Source organism: Fringilla coelebs, assembly GCF_963513975.1.
Source record: "Fringilla coelebs genome assembly, chromosome: Z".
Taxonomy (NCBI): Eukaryota; Metazoa; Chordata; class Aves; order Passeriformes; family Fringillidae; genus Fringilla; species Fringilla coelebs.
In genome coordinates, this window is record NC_140031.1 from 36,877,773 (window position 1) to 36,904,200 (window position 26,428).

The 26,428-nt window shown below is 37.0% G+C and overlaps 1 protein-coding gene across 1 annotated transcript in view; it reads right to left on the bottom strand.

Annotated features, from left to right (window-relative positions):
• Positions 1–24,198: 24,198 nt before the first annotated feature.
• RASEF (RAS and EF-hand domain containing) overlaps positions 24,199–26,428 on the bottom strand; it is a gene marked incomplete at both ends in the record, with an annotated part of 28,530 nt that continues 26,300 nt past the window's right edge. Inside the window, 2 exons of the mRNA XM_084224636.1 lie at positions 24,199–24,307; positions 25,390–25,466. Coding sequence (XP_084080762.1) covers positions 24,199–24,307; positions 25,390–25,466 — 186 coding nt within the window. The remainder of the gene's footprint in view (positions 24,308–25,389; positions 25,467–26,428) is intronic.

The window sequence follows — 26,428 nt, forward strand, 5'->3', positions numbered from 1 at the left end:
AAGAAAGCCCATTGCTGTACTTAGTGGATTTCCAAAGGGAACTGGAGCACCTCTAAGCTGAAGACAAGGTGAAGAAGCTGGGGAGTCTCAGCTGGAGAAGAGATTACATGGAGATCACAGTAAGCTTCCAGTGTATGAAGGGGGCCTACAGGGAAGCCAGAGAGGACTCTTCATCAAGAACTTTAGAGATGGGACAAGGGGAAAAGGCTTCAAGCTGAGAGAGGAGAAATTTTTATTTGTTACAGAAGAAATTCTTTATTGTGAGGCTGGTGAGGCACTGCAATAAGTTGCCCAGAGAAGCTGGAGATACTCCATCCCTGGAAGTGTTCAGGCCAGGTTGGATGGGGATTTGGGCAGCCTGGTGTATTGGTATGTGCCCCTGACCACAGCAGGGGGATTGCAGTTAGATGATGTTTAAGGTTCTTTCCAGCCCAAAACATTCCATTATTCTAAATCCAGATAGAAGTTGCATATATCTGCATTTCAGTTCCATCCTTTTTGCAGGAGATGATGCAAGCAATGCTTTTCTCTGGAGCCAGTCACAAAATCCCAAAAGAAAGCATTTTCTTCCTGTGTCCCATATTTTGGCTCTACAACAGATTTATGATGCTTGACTTACTGAATTTTAAAACAAATTTTGTCTGTTTCTCTCTAATATTCTAGGGAATTAAAAGTCATATTTATGATGCAAACTGATAATTTCATAGTACTTTTATTAATATTTCCACACTCTTAAGTTCTCAAGTTGAAAGGGGAATTAATTGTAAGCATTTATTTACATTGCTGAAGCTATTATAATCTACTTGTTTATAAAGTAGAAATTTTTATATATGACAATCTCCCTATGTATCAGCAGTGCTAAATCTAGAACCCACTGAAAATATTTCAGATAAATTTATGGAAAGTTTGCCAGAATCTGATGCACATTCAAATACAGCACATTAAATGTTCTACAGGTTTATGGTTTATGCTCAGTGATGAGTGTGCATTGAAACACATACTGAAGAATCAGATGGTGCTTATAGACAACCACCAAATGGATGCAAGTAAAACACAGTGAGGTTGCATTACCGGTAATGGAAAATTAGGGGATGGTAGAAAATAGGAGTAAAGTGTGAAATAGCAAATGGTGGAACAAAGGAGGGTAGCAAGGTGTTGAAAATTAATTAATGATTGAAGTATCTTGAAGAGGAAAACTACTGTATAATTAGTAAGTACCATCATTAATCAATTTAAGTTCCTTTTTTTTTCAGGTAGTCTGTTATACTGAAAGATTTCCCTACATGTTGTAGAAGGATGTATTACCTTCAACATTTTTTTGAGCTAAAGGTCTTGTAAACTTACTGGCTATTAGGGACATGAATTTCAAATGCAGAAGCTCTTTAATAGCTCTTATGTTCAAATATAAGAAAGCCACAACAAAGGCATTATGAAAAACAAGACAGTCTAGTGAGATATCCATGGATTTTGTGCACACAAAAATCCCATTAAAAGAGCCTTCAAGTATGTCAGTACAAGTCAAATATTTTAATGGATTCCATAAGAATAAAGCAATTGAATATTGTCATGTTAAATATGAAAAGACATAGACACTACAGAAGGAGAGCAGTGAAGATTTTGACCAAGTGTTTCCACCTACAATATCAAATCTGTCAAGGAAATGGTGTTGCAAACAATTAGTGTTCCAAGGTTATTATTACAGATCATCCATTGCTCTGTTAAGGCATGATTTGTTACTCATTCTGTTATTTTTCTGTAATTGTCATCAGATATCATAATATTACACATTTTCTGAAAGGTTACTCTTCTCTGTACATAGAGAAATTAGAGCAATGAGAGACGCCACAAGCTGATCTCAATTAAATGTGTATCTATGCAAAGGAATTTAGGATTATTTACCACACCAAAGATATGACTCACAGTTAAAAGTAAATCAATGCTTTCAAATGCAATCAGTTTTTCACATAAAAAGAATTACTATTTTCAAACATTACTTAATTTTTTCTTTCAAATTTGAAAGAGATTATCCACCAACATGGAATTTCTGCTCCAATGGCTACCCCAGCATGTGTTCTGCTGTCACTGATTGCAACACTGCCCGATTTGCTAAAAGATGAATCAGAAAATTTACCTCATGCCCAGCAGGTCTTTTCCTCTTTTGTTCTTTTATTTATTTATTTATTGGGTCTTGCCTTTTAACACAATTCTGAACCACTGAATACTGGCACCATTGTTTGAGTGAGCTTAAGGTGTGATACTGTATGCCTTAGTTATCAGATATTTCTAAATCCAGGTCAACAGACATGTTTACATTTGATCCAAAAGGCTAAATCCCTCTCTCTTCAACCAAGAGATTTGAGTAAGAAAGCCACAAAGAAGGATTATCTTGGCAAGGGTACATAAAGCTTATTCTTTTACCTGATATACCTAAAATCTGTCACTTAGCAATCTCTTTTTAAAAACAATAAGATATATAAATAAAGAAGAACCTAAAAAAAAAAAAGCCCACAGCTCTGCAACTCTCATACTTAAGCAGAAAACAATTGCACACATCAGCCTGAGCTTTGTCTGTCAAAAAGCTTTGATTTCAAATGCTTATTGTCACAAAGTAAATTTTTCTTCTTGTAAACAGGGACAAAAAGGCCATAAAAATGTTAGAAAATTTGATGTCAAATCAATAGTTATACAATTGTTTGGCTAGACCTTGCATATTCTTTTTCATGACAAAAAGAAGGATAGTTAGTAGAATCAGTCACTGGGATTAAATGACATTGCCATATTCATACAAGGAAAAAATATTTGCTATCATATTCTATAATTTGCTGTCTAAAATCTGCTATCCTTCTCTGGTGTGGAAGATATTCTGTATGTCTGTATGTCAGTTATGAGCGTACTACTTCAAAGTGGCTAAGGTCCTTGCCATACATACTCTTAATTGAAGAATTATTTATTCAGAACCAAAACAAGTGGGAAAGAAAAATAAGCTGACTTAAGTTTCATTGACTTCCCGTCCATTTATGTATGGTCCTTAGTACTACAGCTAGCTTGATTTTACTGGTGTTTGTCATGTTGTTCAGTGCTGGTCCTTTTTAATCTACAGGATAGAAAGGTGGTCTAGTTTTAGTCATATCTATAAAATTGTAAAACTCTTAGCAGAGGTTTCTCAACAATTCTTTTCAAATTCTTATTCCACAATCACCATAAAGCTCATTTTGCAAACTTAAGCAATTTCTCTTTGATGGTGTATTTACCACTTGATTAATTGCAAATTGAAGCATCTCAAGCCAAAACTGAAGTCTCTACATAAAAAACCCGTTCACTGTCCATTTATAAACTGTGAGGGATTTGAGTGATTTCTCACATACTCTTAATTTTAAGTACCAGTTTAAGCTTTGACTCAACATGTCTTTCTGCTGAAAAGATACCAAAACCAGTTAACATATCTCAATTAAAACATAAAGGAAATCAAGAAGGAGCATTTCTCTATCAATAACAAGAAACACTCTACTGGATCACATGAAAGGTCCTTTTTTGGCTAAATTTCTGTTTCCAATAGCATCCAATAGTGAATTTCTTTCTAAAAGGGAGAACTCTAGGCTTCTCCAAGGGAGAAGTGACAAACACATCCAGTAGGGAACTTTCCTTAAATTTTCTTAAGTGTATCTTGTAACAGACAAGTAAGTGTGGTGGTTAATCCCACCCATACACAAATATGCAGATAGCTGCTTGCTCATTCACCTCTCTATTAGGATGAAGAGAAAATAGGAGTAAGGTGCGTAAAGTCCAGAGTTTGTTCAGACCATAGACGGGGTGTTGTCTGTAGAGTACAGAATAGAATACAAGGCTTGCTGTTTTGTTGAGAAGCAATGACAGCTCATGCTGTCACCAGCTCACTTGCCCAGCTCCTTCTGAGGTTTGTCCTCCATTCACTTGGGCTGCTCCTGCTATATCACTTCCTACAACATAGAGCTCAAAATGTCAGTTGCAACTTGTATGAATGCTATGGTTAATTGTATATCCATTACAATCTGCACCCCTTTTCCCTTTGGACCAGGTGATGGAGTTACCTTTCAACAACATCCACACATTGCACTTGTGCCAGCATGAATCCTCCATGGGCTGCAGTTTCTCTGAGGGTGTGCCTGCTCCAGCATGGGTTTATTCATGAGCCATAGTCCCTTCAGGGGTTTTTGATCTAGTTCATGGTTGACTCCATTCGTATCTGGTATAGCAGTACAAGAATGGAAGCATTGCCAGGGTCATATACCAGCCCAGGCACATGGGAATATATTGCTATCAAAATGGCATGGCAAAGTAAGATGATAAGCAGAACATCAAACAGCAAAAAACCAAAAACAGTCATCAGAAAGCCACAGGCTCCAATATGCAGTAAAGTAAATGAGCCTCATGCCAAACATTAGAGCCTGCCAATAAACAGCTAAGCAGTTATAACAGCTATAAATTCAAACTACAATCAGTCTGATATTATCTTGCACCTCTTAAGCCCCATTGCGCAACAAAAAATCCTGTGGTGGGTAGGGCAAATACCTACACATCCAGCCAGTCACTCCCTTATCCCTTGGAAAGTGGAGAAAACAGAATGGAGAAAAGAATATTCACGGATTAGAACAGCCAATTTAATAGGGGAGGAAAAATTACATGTGGAAGCAGAATAGTTTCACTGTTTCACATGGGCTAGAAGATATTTAGCCACCTCCTGCAAAACAGAGCCTTAGCAAATTATAGCACACAATAATTAATTGGGGAAACACAAGCCAAAACAACAAATGTTCCTAATCCCTCCTTCTATCCTTTTATTGCTTTCATTGCTGACTGTGATGTTATATGGCCTAAACTATCCCTTTGGTCTTTTGGGGTCAGCTCTCCTGCCAGCTTCCTGCCCAGGCCCAGTCCTGAGAGGGGAAGGTGAGGGAAGAAAGTGAGAAAAAGGGAAAACCGTGATCCTGGACAAGGAATACTCAGTAACAGCCAAAACATGAGTGTGTTGGCAACCATGTTTCAGTAACAAATTCAAAACAGCATCATAGAGCCTGCTATTATAAAAAAAATTTAAAAAAATAGAATATATGTAAATATATAAAGCCCAAACCCACACCCCAAAACAAACAAAAAAATCCCCTCTATCTTAAATAGACACAGCGCAATAGGCATGAAACATTACATTTATCTGGTGAATTTCCTTAGTTCCAATAGTCTTGATCACTAGGTCTTCCTGAGATTATGGCATTAAGCATTTGATAGGATAGATTGTGCTATTACTAGAATTCATTGGCCTCTTCTGTACTTGCTCCAACAGGTCCCTGTCCTTCCTGTGTTGTTGACCTCAGCGCTAGACCCAGTGTCCCAGGTGTGGCCTCAGCAGAGCCTTATGTCATTGTTTAAGTCACCAAAATGTACTGTTTCCAATATGTACATCTGAGGGACACCACTTGACACTGATGTTAAAAAGGACACAGAGCCATTGACCATTACCCTCTGGGGAACCATCTCAATTCAACCAACTCCTCATCCACCAAAGACTCCATGCATCAAATCATCTCTCCAATCTAGAGAGAGGGATGTTGTGGGGAACCATGTCAAAGGCCTTACATAAATCCAGGTAGGTGACATTCACAGCCCTTCCTTTGTCCATGAATGTAATCATTCCATAGCAGTGACCTGAATGCCCTGAAGGCTGTTTTGATCACCCAAAACCTATGCATTGCAAATTCATCCCTACCCCATGGCAGACTAGCACTGGTCAGCAGTCCAAAGGCCTTACCAGGAAGCCTCCTGGAGATGTCCTTAACCCTGGCCCCAGGTTGACACAGCATATTGGACTCCATTGCAATTTTAAGGCAATCACTTACAATTAAATCCTGTCTTTTTTTGTTGTTGTGGAAGTGGTTGTGATAGGAGGTGCAGGTCTTTCAGACACTGGTAACACCTCCAGTGGTGTTGGGTCTTCATCCATTCTCATCATCCATTGACTGTCCTTCCATGTACATATCCTCTGTTGGATACAAAAGTGTCTCCATTTACTCTGTTTTTTTGACCTTCTGCCCTACTGCCTTCTCTCTGCTGGGGGGACAGCAGACAGTCCAGTTGATCTTGTTTTGTTTCCTGGTGGCTGGTTCTGTCTCAGAGAGTTAGGGTGTTGCTGTTCTACAAGTGAAAAAACATGCACCATCTCTATTGCAAAGGTTCTGTCTGGGAAATTACACAGGGAAGGGAAGGAGAAAAGCGAAGATGAAGGAAAAACGACTACATGACTTTAGGTACCCCTCAAAAATCAATACACAGATCAATCCTTCCTATCACATAATAATATCTGCATCCACAGCAATTTGAATCAAAAAGAGAATCACAGAAAACTATAAAATAATTTTGTAAAATTAATTTTGAATTTTTCATGTTGGATATTGATGCAGTAAGAGATTACACACAAGTATGATTTTACATATTTTTCACCATGTATAGAAGTAATGACTCTGATACATACTCTACTTCTCTCCCTCTGCAACTTTCACTTTAGTTGTACTTTTTTTGTGTTTCAAGAGAAAGGAAGACTGCATTATGCTTATTATAATTCTATCCCTTGCTTACAATTACTGCAAATATTACTAGTTAAGATTTTTTTTCATGCTTCTCTCTGCTTAAGGCCATATTAAATTTATTTCAATATATTATCAGAAATTACTCCACCATTTCCCTAAAAAGCCATCCAAAAAAAAAAAGTGAAATCATCAGGCGGTATTTGTTTAACAGTACTAGCCACTTCATAACATACATTCTGCAGAATATAAGAAAACAATCATTAAGTTACATTTTCTTTTTTGATACAAAAGAAATAAGAAAAATCTTCTTTTATCCAAGCTCACACTAAGATTTGTATTTTCATTCTTTGAAAGTTCTAGCTTTCCTTTACATTTCCAAATCCCTTCAGATAGCAACTTGGCATTCTGTACTTATTGACATGGGACTCTTATGAAAAAATACACTTATTTACCAGAGATAATACTATGCATTTTGCAATATCTTCCTGTAAAACCAAAAGAGAACTGTCTTCTGCCACACAGAGCTAAACCTAGCATGAAAAGATTAAGCCTACACTTGGTTGTTCTATCTTCTGCAACAGTTTTTCAGAAAATGTTTTACTCTTACCCCAGAGTCAGGGGTCAGCTACAAGAATTTCAGGTGTCAACATGCCCACGATTTCTAGGTAACACACTCCAGTGATTCAAGTAACACCACATCTCAGCTACTTATGTCAACAACATAAACAATAAAATGTAAGAATTTCTTCTTGTGCAAGATGAATCTAAGACTGACATGTGAACAATGAGCATTATAGGCTCTTTGGCCCTGTCGGGTTCCCTTGATCACCTGAAAAAATGGAAGAAAAAAGATTAACCAAATCAAACTACAACACCCAGACACGTGCTCCAGCAGTTGAGTGGCTGACAACATTTACTTGCACTCTAAACAAGGCTTAAAAACCATGTTTTCTTCTAGACAAATGATGCTCACCACTGAGCGGGGCTTACTACTCAGAATAATTTATTTCAGGCAATTTATTTTAGATCTTATGCTTCCCCTTATACATTTTACAGCTTTCCAATATATAGTAGAGTCCAGCTTCACAGCCCACATGCTTCTGCTTCCTCGCTGCTGGGCATTCAGCTCTCTCTCACTGAAGGAAATAAAGTTTTAACTAAGAAACCCTTAGATTAAGCAGCTGTTTGGTGAGCTTGACTGATATAGACCCAGCATCACCAATACCTGATTTACCCAGACAGCAGGAAAATGATCTTGGATGGAGGCACACAGCCTAGGGCTTTCTCAAAATAAACAGAATTTTGCAATACAGGCAGTGGTTCCTGTATTACATTCAGTGTTCTATACTTCATTAACCAGTGTAGTTTCATACTGAAACTGTGAATAGTGGGGGGGAGGATGGGGCAAACAGAGACACACACTGAAAAAAAAAGAATCAGATAAAAACAAATTATAAATGAAGTATAGACTTTCAGCATTAAAGTTAAAGTTGTCTTGCAACAATTTTCAAAGTGCTAGAGGATCTTTACCTTTTTGCATGGACTCAACAAAAAAAAAAAAAAAAAATCCACGAGACCAAATAAGGAAGAATGATTTGTCTGCAGAGTTAAGTGACCAAACAGGAAGTTCTCTTTATCAAGTGTTTAAAGTGTACCTACTCATGGTACATAGCCAAAAGATTAATTTCCATAGCTCAAGTATACATGCATGTCTTGTGGAAATGTTCCTGAACCATGAATGAAAAAGTCCTTGAAACAGTGGGTCCAAGATTACCACAGTAAAAAGGAATAGCCAACATCTGATGTAAATATTTCATAGAATCATAGAGTCGTTCAGGTTGGAAGGACTTTCAAGTTTGTCTACTTCCAACCCCTCTTCCATGGACAGGGACACCTTCCACTACATCCGGTGGCCCAAAATTCTGTCCAGCCTGGCCTTGAACACTTCAGATCACCCACAAATTCCCTGGACAATCTGAAACAGTGTCTCAGCAACACATTGTAAAAAACTCCTTTATCTGATCTAAGGCAACTCACTTTCTGTTAGAAGCCATTCCCCTTGTTCTCTGACTACAAGCCCTTGTAAAAAAGTCCGTCTCCAGCTCTCTTGTAGCCCCTCTTTAGATATTGAAAGGCTGCAATAAGAACTGTCTGGAGCCTTTTGTTTTCCTGACTGAATAGTCACAACTCTTTCAGCCCATCTTCACAGGGGAGGTGCTGCAGCTCTCTGATCATCTTCATGGCTCTCCTCTGGACTTTCTCAATGTCCTTCCTGTGATGGGCACCCTAGAGCTGGATGCAGCACTGCGGGTGGGGTCTCACCAGAGGAGAGCAGAGGAACCGGATCCCTTCCCTTGCCCTGATGGTCACATTGCTTTGGATACAGCCCAGGACACAACTGATTTTCTGGGATGCCAGCCCATGTCCAGCCTGTCATCTTCCAGCACCCCCAAGGCATTTTCATCAACACTGCTCTAAATTAATTCTCTGCCCAGCCTGCATTTGTGCTTGGGATTTTCCTGATCCTAGTGCAGAACCTTACACTTGACCTTATCAGTCTTCATGAGGTTCACAGGCTTGTCTCTCAAACCTCTCTCAGTCCCTCTGGACAGCATCCTTTCCCTCCAGTGTGTCAACCACACCCCACAGCTTGGTGCTGCTCGGGTGTGCTCCATCCCACTGTCCATGCTGCTGACAAAGCTGATAAACAGCACTGGCCCCAACACCAACCCTTGAGGACACCAGTCATCCCTGGTCACTGGTCTCCACTTGAGCCACTGATTGCAATTCTCTGAGTGTGGCCATCCATTCAATTCCATATCCACTGCTAGTTAAAAAAGGATGAAGCAAATAACCAGTGTAGATTTCTAGCCATTTTTGGCAAACAGCTACACCTTATAGGCCCTGGAGAGTACTCCGGAGGCAGGGTAATAACCATGATTTGTCATGTTTCTCCCAAAAAGTTCTCTAACTGATAGTCATTTGCCTGTAGGAAAAACCCTTTCAGGCATTCTTAGTCTCTTATTTACTAAGTTTTGAGGGCATAAGCCAAGTGAATTTAACAATATTTTAGACATTATTTAATAGATCTTACTGAGTCCAGTGCTCAAAAATAGTTGCTCAACTATTACCTGCCATATATGTCTTTCCCTAGGTGCAATCAATTGTTTCAAGTCTGGACTGAATTCTGGATTTGCATTTTAAGCTATTAGAGTTCTTTTGTAGGAAACTCACTTGCAAGACAGCCCTTCTGCTTTGCCATACTTGAGGAATTAGTAACACCAGAGTTTTGAGATGGAATTTCAGTGACATACGAGAAGACACAGCTGGTAAGACTCTCAGACTCAAAGACTACTTTCTTACTTGTTCCAGATCAACCTTTATCTACCACTGGAACACAGTGAAAGTAACTGCTGAACTCTAAGAACCTTCAAGAAAGTGACTGGAGAATGACCAGTGAGTTTGTTCAAGTATGAGGACTACCCTTTGTATCTGCTGCTCCCTGATTAACTTTTGTCTGATGGAGTCTCACTTATCTGCTAGGACAGCCAGTTCTACTCTGTCAATTTAATCATTTTGGAGTACTGGTAACACAAGGGTTAAGCCTACTCTTGCAGGCTAACTGAAATTAGCACCCCAATGCCCTGTAGTAACTGTTCACTTGTGAAGATTCTTTAAAAGTCACATGGATATTTGTCTTCCTAAAACAACTTTCATAATCAATTCCTCAAATACACTGCCAATTAGGATATTTTTTATTTATACAGGAATGAAGGTCTCTTCATTTACTAAAACTATATTTGGCAATAGTCCACATTTCAATTGTACCACAATAAAAAGCACCATTTACATGAATTAAAAAGAAGTGGTTCAACCATCTATTTTAATATATATGTTTAAACCTAATTAGCCTATTACGTCCACCTGATTATGTCTTTTTTAATGCCTGCTTTTCTTATTTGCTAAAAGTAAGCTTTTAAGCACAAAATATACTGAGCAGCATTTCATCTGAATCCTATCAAACAAAATTATTGAGGCATGAGTTCCATATAACCAGTGAAGCAGAAGGCATGCTATTACATGGATAAATGCTCCAGAGTTACTGAAGCAACACAAAAACAATCATACAAACATGGCTTTTGAAACCTCATAAGCAATACATTTTGGAAAAATGTTTGTGTGGGTGCGTGTATATATATTAATAATCCCCCCCATACATATATATGCCATTTGACATCAAATCTCCACAAGAGATACAGCCGGACTAGCTTCACTCAACTCCTCCCAAAAACCACAGAAAAAAACAGAAATCAAAGCTTTCTATGAGACTTAAGGAAAAAAAAAATCCTTTTTCTTACGGTTTAAGTGCAGGCAAGGGAAAAGTAACAATTCTCAACTCACTTTGTCTCTGGAAACAACATCCCTCACAGCAGCTTCAGCACCCACCATCTTACAAACTCCTCGTGGTTTCAATGGGTCTGTAATGCAACTTGCACTCAGTTACCCTCTAACTTGGGATTAGATCCTACCTTTACACAGCTTATACACAAGTTTGTATGGTGTTGCAGCACTTGCTGCCCAGGGTGGCTGGAGAGGTCCATTGGGTACTTAAGCATGAATGCCTCGGCTCCTAGTCCCCAGCAGCTGCGGCCACCAACATTTCCTTCAGAGAGATAAATTATGTCAGATCCGGGCCTCTTCCAGATAGTGGACATTAAACAATCTTGAAATTCTCTGTTGTAAAAAAACCCCCAACCTTACGTAAACCAGCGGGAGTATATATAAAATTGCACAGCAGAGTCCCATAGAAGGGCTGTGCCCTGCTCCCCTACAGGGTGTGCAGGAGCCCAAGGCAGCACCAACACCCAGCATGTGGCAAGGACACGTGCCACAGACAGGCTGGCTGAGCACAAAATATTATCCTTCTTTAAGCAATTCACCTGGCACTGCAGAAGAGCTCGCTTGGAGTCTACAGCCCTGACATTCTCATGAAAATATGCGCTGTTGCAGGCGGTCCACATAAACAGCACTCTCTCTAGGTCTCCACTCACCCGCTTTGGTTTCTGTTCCCATCTCTCCCCAAGCCTCTGAGCCTATTCCCTTTCATTAATTATTAAATTATTTCATTGCACTGATCTCCTCTCCACAGCCACCACAGCCTCATTGGTCTGCACTGCTGCAGAGCAATGTATGCCCTCTCTTCTCCCACAGAAAGGACCTCTACACATGATATGGGAGAGGGTTGGGTCAAACCAATACACCCTGGGGCTTATCCCCAGCAGTAGATATCAGCACCCACCACCTTACCACACCTCTCAAGCCAGGGGACAATGTTTTATACTAGTGGCTTCACTCTCCCACTCCCCCTCTGCAGCCCCTCTGCTGAGGGGGTGCCTTGGGTGAGCTTCACCCTCACTCTCCAGCTCCCAGGATCCTTAGCCCACCTTAGCCCACTTGCACTGGCCAGCACCAGCCAGCACCTTGCAGGGTTGGGACCTTATAGGTGGCGGTATATTAGTTTATACAGCATATGGAAGTTTTTAATTCAGGGACACCATGGTCCCACGGGGGTGAAAAGCTCTCCACAGCCACAGGTAGTTAGTCTAGACCTTATTGGCAGGGGCTGTGAGAGCAGCGGTGGGCTAGCGCTCACCTCAGCCTGCAGCCTCCAGAGTAAAGGCAAAAACTCCTGTAGTATCAGGTCAGTGTCTTTGTTCCAGGGTCAGAGGTTCACCACTTAATGAATAATTTTTTCTATGTTTGCAAGTGTTTTCCATTGCACACAGTAAGGCTAGCATGGAGCTTATTTGTTTCCAACTGCAAACATTTGTTCATTACCCTAGGCTGATCAGCAGGGTAAAGAACTAACATTTCTGCATCGATGAAATGGAGCAATGAATAAATAAATACCTTGGGACTAGCCAGTCTTAACATTTACAGCTGCTTTAGTTGAATTGAGTTAATTGTCAATTAATACATGCCTCTACATTACCAAAAACTCTAATCGGGATATTCACAAAGTGAATGTCCTCTTCTTCTTACATTTTCATTATTTGCTTACTCAAAATTAACATAGGCTAGCAAGATACACATATAAAGAGATTCTTAGAAGAAGTAATCTCTTAAACCCACAGGATTTAGGGCACAAAACACAGCACACATCCCTCACTCTGTAAAATGTCAGTCAGAGGAGGCAGAATGGGGGCTTTTCCCTCCATTCAAAGCTATAATGAAATGCTTGTCACTACAGAAAATTGCCCTAAGCAATGGTTTTTTTTCATAATAATAGTAATCTAAAAGACAAATGAAAGAAATCAAAGAATGAAATTCATCCAACTATTTTTGCAAGGCAGCAGCTGGCTGTGAGCCATAGTCACAGAAGTATCTGCTGCACCACAGACTCCAACAAGAGAACAGCCAAACCAATCCATAGCAAAAGCCCAGTGCAGTGAGGGTGGGAAGGTGGTGTAAGATTCTTGAATGTGAAGTTTTAGCCTTGGGGGAGTTTTCACAAGCAAGTAATACACTGCTCAGAAAGGCTGTTTTAATTAAAACAGAACTGAATTTAACTAATATAGGGTGAATGTTCGACTATACAAACCCACGTCTGGACAGGATATGTTTCTAAAGTGGGGGGTTTGAGTGTTAGCTTTTGCAGCACGAGTCAAACATGAGGGATTAAATAGTTTTCTGTTGGACATTGCTGCCCTCCAGTGACAAAACAGAACATGCAGCTGGGGAAGAGAGCTTTTGCTGCAAAAGATTTCTTTGCTCTCAAGGCAAGTGATCTTCTGATCATTGAACTATGACAGAATTTAGTGAGACTGAAATCTTACTTAACTTTAGCCTTAAAATATCGTTTGATTAAACAAAGTATTTGAATGTAAATAAATACATATTCTGCAAATAAAATGTGTAGTGCAATACAATTACAGTTAGCAATACTTCTGTGTTGCAGTAAAATTGTGCATGAAAAGCATTTCAGAAAAGCTGAAAGCAAGACAGCTACATTACATGACAATTAGTTAAATAAGAAATGGGTCTAATTTAGCTATGAAACTTTTTATGGATGTGACAGTGTTTACACTACTGGGGACTTTCACAATAAACATTGTCAGACATTTCCACAAAAAGCAGCATAAATCTAAATGTGCATCATTGCCTTCATTCCACAAATTGCCCAATTTTCAGTAGGAATAAATGACTGCTTTAATGTTTGTTAAAAATTAACCTTTATTTTTTTACAAGAAGTGTGTAATATGGCAGACAAGTTTGTTTGATAGCCCTTAATATTGTAGTTCCAAATTTTCAATATTTTGTCACTTATTTCTTCTTTGTTTAGCTTGCAGATTTGCATTCTGGTGGGACCTTGTCTGTATTGCAAAAAGTTGTAAAAATCATAGCCTTTGATGCAGTTTCTTGATGCAACATCTAAAACCTAGGTGTTTCATCAGGAAACAAGTGGGTTCCTTCTGGGGAACATGATAAGAGCACACACTCGGGCCTTGCAGATCAGTCAGCTGTGAGGACACAACCTTTTTTTGATTTTGCAAATTTGTCTTCTGTAGCTAGATTCAGTAAAATTCTCTTTTGAATCAGATTAACAGTTAAAAAAAACATGCTCATGCACTTTTTATCTTTCAGTTTTCCAACAGCTTTTGGATTCTCATGCACTTGTGCTCTGACAAGCAAAACACATTCCTTTTTTTGGTTAGCTCAGGACTAGAACAGTTCAGATGAATGCAGCAAACTATTTTCTCTGTCATTAGTAAACCTTTCAGTTCTCCAATGACCTGGCAGCACAGAGTGTGCTAAATACTAGACAGCTATCTGACTTATAATCAATCTCTGGGACACATAAGTGCACTCCTCTAGGTTCCTGCACTGCACTTTCCTACTTCTCCAATAAGTTGTGATATGAAAAGAAGTAGTGATAGAAACACATTACCTGAAATATCCCTACTTGAATTTCCCTACCTGAAATATCTCAGAGGAAGTGTCTACCACCTAGGCTGCTTTTTAGTAACATGGCAAAGAAATTATCATGGTTATCAAAGAAAATTTTCTGTGACAGTCTGGGAGTGTCAGGAGACAAAGTCCTTACATTGTTTAACAGAAAGGATGGATGTTTGCAAAAAAAAAGCTATGGGTGAAAAAAATACCCAAAAAATGAGTAATTATGTGTAGATGAATGGAAAGGTGTGGAAAAGCATGGAAAGAGGATAGTGAGTGTGAGATAGACAGACAATTAGAGGCAGAGGACAAAGCAAAAGATTGTTTCCTGTTCTTATATAAAAATAAGAATGAGAAAACTTCATAACTTGGAAGTAGAACAGAAAGTCTTTTTCCATGTGCTGTGCAGTCTTTTGATCTTCAAATATTTGCTTATATTTTTTCAATAAATTACTTTCCTTCAAAAAGAAAATATTTTAAAGGCTTGATATATAAAGTACTCACTTGCCTAAATCCTAAATCTCAAATTTAAGATGAAAGTAAGAAAAAGATGGAATTTAACAAATGTTTATAGGTCTTGTCTTTAAAGAAAAAGATTAAGGTTAAACCTTCTTATATATCTTTCATTTAAAAATGTAGGCATGTCCATGCTTCACTAGTTGGGTTTTAAGGCTCCCCATCTAGCTTCAAATATATTCTTTGGAAGTAAAATTTTACTACTTTTATTCAACAAAATCCTATCAGTAACTATTCACCAAAGATATTTCAGACTCTAAAGTATCTATTTGTTTCATTCACTTTAAGTGTAATATTTATTTTGAACTCACTTAAAACCTTGATTTGTCATTATGCTCTCTGGGAAAGCAACTACACGCAGGCTGCATGACTTCTACCCACCTTAGTACTTCATTTTTGGTAAATACAGTGAGAGACAAAAAAGAGAGAGATAAAAAGACACAAGACTTTCTTTAGCAAGAAAAAAAACTCCATAACTAACCATTATGCACATAAAATCATCCGTGTATCTTCCCCACTTAAGAAGGACAGATTTTATGTCCATCACAGCACTTTGATGTTACAATTATTCACATTCTTTTTCAAAAAGCACAGCTATTCTGTGAGAACTGTAATGCTCAAATGGTCCATTAATTCTTTAGAAAAGACACTAACGTTCCTTAGGACCACCGTGCAATGTAAATTGTCCATGCAAATCTTGAGAGAAATTAATTCTGAGGCACTTCTATACTCAAAAGTTGATACACATTCTCAGGTAAATACAGAATGGGATACAAAAATTGTTACAGTAGTCTTGACAGGGTGTAGAAACCTCCCTTGTGGGTCCCCCTGATGGGGAGACTCCTAAAACTGTTCTGTGCCAGAAACGAGAGAAGGTTGGGACTCTTGATTTTTTTGGTCTTCAGGTTATTGCTTATTTTTCTCTTATCAAACTTCAGCACACCGTCTACATGCCAGACTTAGCATATAAAGAAAAGGCACCAAAAGTCACAAGATACAGATTCAAGGTCTTTTAAAGCTATTTCATCCAATTAACTCTTAGAAAATATTTTATTTCTATCATTCTGCCAATAACTAATTATTTTTCTCTCCACACAACATCTGCATCATGGTTCTTTCTAACCAATCACTCTGTGCTACCAACACTGCAGAAAATGGAGTAGATGAAGACAACTCCCAAAACCTCCACCTTGCCTTCCATCTACCTCCATACTGAAAACCCAAAACTCTTAAGTTTTTCACCCTGGGATAAACTACACTACTATCTAGTTCACAAACTCGTAGATTCCAATTCATCCCAAAGAGTTGGAAGCGTTCTCCATGGACGAAGGTTAAAAGCAGTGTTCTCCTGAGGATCAGGACTTCTCAGGACAGGCAGAGAAACATTCCCTGTGCCCTGGGTTCCAACACCTGGGGACCTGGTTTAGTCACCAACCCTGGAAGAATTTAAAAGACAAGTAAATGTGGCACTTACACATGATTTAGTGTTGCCACTGCTGGGTTAATGGTTGGACTAATACTCTTTCAGATCTTTTCCAACATCAATTATTCTGTGATTCTACATACAAAGTAGACCACAACACTTTGCAATGAAGTAATAAAAACTCTCTGGGTTTCAAAAGCAAAAGTAGTTGCCAGTACATGTTTAGCAAGACACAGCCTTGGATATAGAGCAGACATACACTGAGAAAAAAACATGACAAGATGACTGATGTCACCCTTATCGTCTATGAAAACCATTACAGGAAGGCTTCTGTGATCCAGGATTTTAATTTTTTTAAGGAAAAGACAGTAGTCATTGTTTCATATGCATGTATACATGCAGCATATATACATATACATGTGCATGATTGTATATAAACAAAAAGAAGAAAGAGTATATATTCTAATGTTTATGTGTATACAGGTATGTATAAGTATATAGCTCCCTAAAACTGATTTTCCAGAATTGGAACATTGCTATAACAACCAAATTTACTACTCACTGCTTAGCCTTATACAATCACTCATGTTTGGTCACTTCTAATGACTTGGAAACAAAGATGGAAAAAGTATATGTATTCTAGAGAATTTGCAGAAATCTCTTAGTAGAATTTACTTCATCTATACAGCTTTGGTACAAATTCCCACCATTTTGATCAAGTGTAATGAATAAGAATTGCAAGAGTTGGCAAGGGCTGTGTATGGTTCAGCTAGGATTCTCGTGGTCCAGGACTCAGCTATGGAAAAGTTTAATATTACAGCTCTGATACTGCCAAAACAATGTCTTCACTTTCGCATAAAAACTAGCAGAAATATTTTGGAAAATATTAACTACTTCACAAACTGGTACTATAATTCACAGTTTGGGGTTTAGATTAATCTAAAACATTTCACTCAATAAATAGCTTCTATTTCTATTTTCATCACTTACACACATAGTTTCATACAGTACCATCTGCTTTCACAGGTCTGGTTTTAGTTTTCAAGTTAATTTGCTTCCTTATTTTATCTTAGAATGTCCATCTATTCAGTATATAAATGTTAAAGTATTCAGCATGTAAATGTTACAATGAGTTTGTTTTGTGGAACCATAGCAAATCTCAGGCACTTTGACTTACTCAACTGATAAAGAGAACTTTGATAAATTTACTGCAAAATTCCTGAATATTTTCTCTAACTAATCCAACTACAGTTATATCTCTAAAAATAAGTTTGTGACATGAAAAGAACAATTCCCTAAAAGCGATAAAAAGGAAACACTCCACAGGAATGGATGCAGACTGAAGTGGAAAGCTACTTTCAGAAAAAAAAAAACAAAACATGAGGCAGTACTAAATATAGTCACTGTCTTTTTTTCCTGTATCTTACATGTTGTCATTGATCTTTTATTCTGGTGCAAACACCAGAAATTTTTTTCCTTGTGGAAGTTTGCATTTGATTCTGGGGAGCAGGAAAAATAAGCAACTCATAGAGCATTTTTTCCATTTTCTAAGGACCACATCCTTGATTCTATCTTTGATTTGTTTCCTATTTTTAAGTAAGATTTTTTAAAAATACCTTTTTCAAAATGAAAACAATAGCAAGTTCTTAGAAAATCTGGGATTATTGGCAGAAAGTAACAGCAAAGTTTAAACAGAAAACTACCAGGTGTGTATTTTTTGTTGCCGTAAAACCATCTTTTGTTGCTGCATGTCTAATTTTCCTTGGTTTACACCACTAGCTTGTGAACTAGAATTCCCTGCTGACTACAATGTCAGTAAGAAGATACAGCCCCCAATGTAAGATTATAAAAATAGTTTCTGATTATACATTGATAACATCAGGTGTTAAATATGGTTAAATGTTGCAGTTTCAACAATGATTTTTAATTTGTGCCAATAATACAGAAAGCAAAACCATATTTTTATTCATACTGTGTTTGTGGCTGGTAAAGAACAGGTTACAAAAATAAAAGGGAATAATACCTGAAGAGGAAAACATGAAAATTAATTTGATGTCTTGTGTTCTAAAAGGAAGGAAATCAGGTTTTGAAAAGGGCATTTTCACAGTGACACACCCCTCAGCCCCATCCCATCCTTCCAGGGCTTATTGCTCTGCTTCAGAATGACTGTGTGCTTCAGAAAGCAGCACACATTCATGCTTTAGCTCCAAATCCAATCATTAATGAAGTCACATGTGAGCTTAGAAGAACAGGACTTGGTCTTACCCAATGGACTCAGTCTTGGAGGTCTTTTCTAACTTACATGACTCTGTGATTCCATGGTAACATTTAAATGGGCCAATTTTACCTGATGCAGCTTTTAATTTGTATTTTGGGGCATTTTTTGTCTTTGATATACGTACCCCAAAGCACTTTTTGCTTGATGCCTAGAGTCGTACACGAAGCATATTTGCAAGAGGCTTGTTATTTCAGGCTACTTATCTTCTTTTCTTTCTTACTTTACCAATACCCCATCTTAGTGGTTAGGGACAGCATGGCTAATGCATCTCTGTAAAGAGGTACAGCAAGATTTATTTGAGTATCACAGTGAGAGACATCTCTCAGCTCAAAGCTAATGACTGTTCATTGAGGCTAAAAAATTGGAGGCAGCCAGATACCGGTGTTTGGTTGCATCACTCTTGCAGGCAACTGGCTGCAAAAGTTGGTGAACAACAACAACATTAAGCTGACAGGTCACAGATGTTATGCTGGACTGTTGTTCATATGTACTGATAAAAAAACACACTAAGAAAAATGGCTATTGAAGCATATTTTATTATACAGTAATTTGTAATAGAGGAAAAGTGTCAGTTTTGAACATATATATACAAACAGTAAATGATCAGTCATTTTAAGGAGGGACAAGCTGCACTAAACAATTTTAGTTGCATACATTTTTTTTTAAAACTTTTCATAATTTATTTATAGAATATACAGACTTTTATTGAAAGACAAACACATAACGGGTACAACTTCTTACTCATACTAGTCTGAAAACAGATTCACATTTTACATACTTCCTTTTACATTCAGTGGGAAACTTCCACAGCTTGGTTTTATATGTTACTCAGCCACTTCATGACTAATTTTGTATTAGTCCAGCTACTTGAAGCCATAACTCAAGGAGCAGAATTGCAGAGAAAGGACTTCTTTGTACAGACTCAGCAACACTTTACATATTGAGTCATATTTTCTTTTACAGGAAGTTTACACAAAATAAGAAATAGTTTTAAAAAATTAATAATGACAAATATTGATATTACGAGTCCTAAGGATACCAGTAAGAAAGGATTAGGACTGATCCAGTCCTAATACAGTGGAAGATAAATAATAAAATAACTGGCACTCTAAAAATCTTCTCTAATCCGTAAGTAGCCCAGACAGCATCAGAGAATTACATGCTATATCAAGTCTGGCAGAGGTAGTGGTAAAGGCCACCGGAACTGTACACAAGATATTAGTCCATTTTTATAATTATATAACACAACTTGAAACATCCTGAAAATATGGTTTTTTATAATATAATAACCATGAATATATTATTCTCTTTGGTTTATGAATTGGGGATCGTTGACTGCAGTAATTTTACCTAAAATGCTGCCCTACCATTGCTGCATAACAGTTGATAGGGGAAAAAATAGAAAACCTCTTTAAAAGGATATATATGTGGATTGCCTGCACTAGCACAGAACTTATTACTTTATTTGGAGCTCTGCATGTATGCACAGCTGAATGATGTTCCTTGAAGGAGTGGCTTATAGATATTTTCCTTAAACTACATTTAGCATGTTATACAGATTTATAATTGTAATTTTTTTTCCTAACAGAGGATTTTCTAGTCAATACAAAAGTAGTTACACAGAAAAATGCTTAAGCCATGTAAGGCCATAACAGAACTTAGATGCTGAAGTTTGTCTTATTAAGCCAGTAATATATGCTAAACAGGCACAAAGTGGTTACAAGAACTTCTGTAATCAAAACATTTTTGGAGCATGTCATAGAAATTATTGCCTCAGAAATGTGTAATAAATTGCAATTTAAAAGGGTCAAAAATAATGTTTCCTTGTCAACTGAATAAAAATAATTTATTTACAGATCATGAGGAAAAACATAAGAACTGTCCATTTCAAATAAATACATTTATTAAGGGAACACTTTCACTAACTAAAAAAATAAATTTTGTGATTAAATGAACAGTTCTTATGTACTAAACAAAACCATAAAAACATTCAAAGGACAATAGTGCAACAGAGCATAAAGCTGATGTTTGCCATTTTACCTTTTAGGCTGAAGACAAGGTAACCTTTTAAAGTGAAACAACAGAAAAACTTATGCATTCATTCTTTCCGTGTATAAATACATGCTTTAATTTCTAGATTTAAATATTTTTCCAAGTTCTTTTGCGTTAACATAAATTCAACACAGTATTACGTGAACATTCAAAATATGATGGAGCTGACCATCACATCATTTCTAAAATGAGTTCCAACTGAGCTATAGCTATATCCCCATTTAATAGTGCATTTTCAGTCCTCTAGACATTGATCATAAATTTACTCCAAGGTAAAACTTTGTTAACAGCTAACAACCTTCAACCCTGAATCTTTAGAAAACAACACTGTTTCAAATTAAAGTTGTTTTACATGACACAAAAAAATCACAGAACTTAATAAATTGATCCAGGCTAAATAATTTGACTAAATAACATAAGATAGACTTTGGTTATTAGAATAAATGAAAACCAAAAGTACCGAAAACATCAGTGGCCTGCAGAGAGGGAAAAACCGGTGTGAAGCCAAGTCCCTGAACTTACATCCTTCAAACAGCCTCTCTACAAACATGGATATTCTCATGGCACCCTCTGTATGATAAAAATATTAGATACGAAAGCAATTACTACACATGCACACATGCTGCTAATTCTAGGATGTAGAACCCGAGACATTTTGCAAAAGATACTCCTTATGTTGTGACACTGGTGGAGAGAAGGCCAAGGGAGAACTACAGATACTGAAAGGGAAATCCCCAAGATTATAGTCAAATTCTTCTACATAATGGGGGAAAACTGTTATAAATTTGTAGTCATTTGGGGAACTGAAGTTGGACATGAAGAGAAAGGTTTATCCAGAAAAGGAGGAGAAGTATGAGAACATGTTGCCCAGACTGGTGGTAGTACCTCTGTCCTGGGGCATTTTCACAGGCTGGCTGCCCAAACCCACAGATAACCAAATCTAGGGCTAGCCAAAGTCCACCTCTGCTTGGGTCCTTGGAAGGCCGGACAAAACCATTTCCAGAAATCCTTCCGGCAAATCACTTTTTGTGATTCTCTGTATCCAGCCAAAACACTTTGCTCATGCAGGTGTGTCACTAACGTTCAAGGAAATATTGCACCTCATTTACTGGAGGCCAAGACCACAGAGCTAGTCAAACACAGTAGCTCAGGACACACACATAGAACACTGATCCCCAGTCCAGGCTCTCCAAGCTAACAACACTGAATGAGAAAGATTTTTGGAACATAAGTAACAATTTATAATCTTGATCTTATCCCGAGAAAATGCAAATGCCTACAGGTTGAAGGCTCACACTTCACAAACCAAGCGCTGTATCATCTTTCAAACTTCTCCCTACCGCGAACAATTCCCAAATTAATTTTACTTCCATTTCATTCATATGAACAATGGGAAGGGTTCACACAAAGAATACAGAAAAGGCCCTCATCAAAGCGGTCAGTTAAATTTGGCTTGTCTTCTCAAAGAAGCTAACTGAAGCTGGTTTGGGGTTTGTTTTTTTTTTTTAATAATATAGGGTTAACAGCAAACAATATGTATGTGATTAGACATACTCCTGATACACTTGAGTGTCCTGCATTCTTTGCCACATGCTTCAGATGTCTCAGGACTACAGTGAGGTGTCCTGTACTACTGTATGGGAAGATGCTACAACCCTGAAATCTCCTGCATGGAATTAAGTAGCATGCGAAGATTCTCCTAATACTTAAAAAAAACCCTCACCTAACATGTTTTGTCTTCTAGGGCTGAACTATTATACAGTGAAATAAAATGTCTTATTCATTCTGGCATTAGATTTCTCTCTCTTGGTAAAAAATTTTCTGATAATTACCCAAGGATTGGCTGCTCTGATTACAGATTTGAAAGGATGCCTAAAAACATTTCTTTTCCTAGTTGAAACCTTTTTATTACTTGTGAATTATGAACCATCCTGTTTCTCAGATTCCCACATTTTATATGTGAGATAACACAGTACAGGTCATACAGTGTTGACATACAGTGCTGATCAAATGCAGCAAATAGCTGGTAGTCAGACTGTTTTTCCATCAGTTGATAAAACTTTTTCCAGGTTTGCTTTACTGAACTAGGCTTCAGCCTGGAGAGGTTTTATTAATGGAAACAGAGGAGATAACAGTTTTCTGGCTCTGAAAAGATCATATCCGATTTTGATCAAAATCAATGAAAGTTAAGAAGAACTGGATTTTGACCACTAACTGTATAAATGCTCATAATTTTTTACTATACTATTGAACTCTTGGAAACTATTTTAAACAAAACTCAGTGTTTAGAGATGCTGACACCTAAAGCTACCACCCCCTGGTAAGTTTCTCAGAACTTTTCTAAAATCAGTTGAAGGAACTGTCATTAAAGTGATTGCCGCTTATTCCAGGGTTCTCTTTTACTGAAAAATTTATACAAATGCTGTGCATGTGCAGCAATTCTTTCACCTGCTGATTTAAAACTCATTAAAAATGCATTAAAATATATATTAAATCAGACTCCTAGGTACTATTACAATCCTTCAGTTACTGACTGAATAGAAGATATTTGAAAAAGCAAAGGAAAAATTACAACTCATACCAGTCTGTAGTAACAATAATGATCTAGCTTAAACAGGCAGATAGATACTGGATCATAACTCACTTCAGCATCCTACATATCACAGGTGCTACATTCTCTCAAGAATTCTGAACTGTAATAGTCCAGAAAAATTATTCTTTCACCTCTTAGCTGTGTAGAATCAGTTACAACGTCTATTTCTCACTTCTTAGTCAAACCCCAGCGCTCAAAATGAAATACATTCTAACTAGCCAACTTTTGAGGAATTACAACAGAACACCATGCACCTGCCACTGTCTTCTTCTGATAAAGAGCATTCTGGCTCCTGTAAACTTAGGGATAACTTGGACCTAGGCAAGCCTTAATGCTTCGGAGTTTTCTTAAGAAATGTTTAATCAACATATACTTAAGGCTGTCAAAAACTAGATAAGCAGACATGATCAAAAAGAGATTAAATTAACTGAAGCTGTAATTTTTTTTTTAACCTGTGAGTGATATTGGATATTACTATGCTCTGTATATAAGACACATGAATGCCATAAAGAAACATGCAGGTAGAGACAATAATATATATTACAATATTGTATGCAGTGACTACTATAGCATTGATTCTGAGATCATTGCACTGAATAATATTACTTTAAAAAAGTGAAAAAATAGTCTATGGGGTGAATCAATTTCACAAATTTAAATGAGCAGAAAGTAGAGTCTAGATTTTGAACATTTTGTGTCGTTTCTAAATATACAAATGTATAAATCCTTAATAAAACGGAAACACCATTGAAATGTTTTGGTTTGGTTGTTGGCTTGGGTTTTTTAAAATATACAAGTTATTTAGTTAAGGAAAATTATCTGTAATTTAAACATTACAACAGTTTTTCGTGAGTGCCGACTTTTTGACAGGTGTCCCAGCTAGGCTGGTTACTGATCTTGTATCATCTTGATTATCACTTCGTTTTCGCACCTCACTGTAAAAAAACAAAACCAAAAAATTGCACTCAATTAACACATTTCTATTCATGTTCACTCATCTATTTTTACCACTACGTGCTGCAGAGTTCATCACCATCTATTGTATGGCAATGTAAATTAGCACAGAATCAACATGTCTCACAAGTTTCCAATTTGGTAATCATATTGACATTTCTATGCAATTCATAGTGATAATTTTTTTTTTAAATATCTAGTAACTCCCCCATGTTCTGATTTATCTTCCTTTTCCTTTTGAGAAGTTTTTCTTATTTGCTTCTGTATTTTACCATTAAAAAAGAGTATGTTCACAGCTCTAAGTACAAAACCAAATAACTTCAGATTCAAGTATAAATTTACTTTCATAGAAAAAATGCATGTTGTTGGATGTTTTTTAGAAACGCAGACTTAAAAGCTGTGCACATATGATTGATTATGGATTACAGACCACTTTTTTGGAACCATTACTTCTTTCTATAGGCCTTTCAAAATTATACTTTAACCAAAAATGGTTTGAAACAGTAGCAGAATTGTAGTATTTGGTTCACACACTATAAGAGAAACACCAGGGTGCTAAATGTACATAAACAGAATTTCTAGCTGTAAATAATTTAGAGAAGGGGAATTTTAAAGAAAATATATGCAATTAGAATGGTCAGTAATAAAACTGAATACATATTAATATGTGTAAAAGAATAAAAAAATTACACATAGAATTATTACATTTGAAAATAAATTATGAAAGTATCAAGAAAACAAATCCATGTACAATTAAAATTACAATTCATTCAGCAAACAGGTCTTAAAATTGTGGGCTCTGTAACTGAGTTGTGATTTAAATATTAATTATTGAGAGAACTTTGTAACATTTTCAAGAAAAATATTACTTCATTAAACTGAGAATACATCACATCTTGCATTTATCTATAGTGATTTAAAAGAGTATTCTTTTCAAATTTTTTTTAGCATTGGTACAATTTTAAAACTATATGTGCATCTTTCTATGTGCATTCACATACAATGTCCTCTTTATAAAATATACTTAGATGTGTTTAGGTGAAAGTAAAACATAGTTACTTACCGAGCAAGATGAAGAACTGCTTCTACAATATTAGATCCATCTTTAGCACTTGTTTCACAGAATAGTGCATTGTAAGTCTGGGAGTAAAAATAAAATGTTAAGCTTAACTGATCTGAGATGGTTCCCATGTGAATGGGTACATTTAATTACAAATTGTTTCCTGAATAACACAAAGAATGACAGTACATTTAAATGAACAGGATTTCTTCTAGTACTCTTCATTGTCCAACACATTCTCTTTAGTACTGTGAAATAAAACAGTAATTGGTTTTTAATTATTTCTGGTTTATAATCAGTATATTCTGAATTAATAGACTGAATAAAAGCCATATTATAAGTTTAATGCTCAAACTCAGCCTTCTTGCCCACAAGACTGCAAAGTGGTAAGAAAGTGGCCAGGACAGGTTAACTTTAACTTAGTAGCTACAGTAACTATAGCATCTGGTTATTGTAGGTTAACAAAAAACCCCATTATTCCACAAGTAATAGACATAGTATCTTGTCCCAGTATAACTGACAACCTGTGCAAGCACTCAGCCACTCAAGACCCTCAAGACTCCTCCTATTCTACAAAATATAGGATTTGTGCATCACTTTCACCCATATAAATACACGCAAAAAAAACTTGCTCACACTTCTATTTATAGCAGAGAATTCCTTTTTTCTTTCTGCACACCTGGCAGGAATACAAGATAGTCTCTTGAAGATGAAAATATTCCACACAAAATCTGGACAGACACATATCAGTCAATACTGGGCCTCATATTTGAACTGGTAACTTCTATTCGGCAGCAGAAAAACTCAAGTCTCCTGTCCATTCACCTTTTTATGAGAAAGGCTGAGAAGTCTTTCAAAGCCAATAATGAACTTCAGCTCAGCAGACACTGAGATGTGATTTAACCCAGCAAACACCATCAAAACACGATAGTTTAATGCAAAGTGTCCATGAATCCTCATTACTTGGCTTGGAAAAATGAACATAACATTACCTTTGTTTGCTAGTTTCTCACATGGTTTTCAGATTAAAATTCCTAAGACC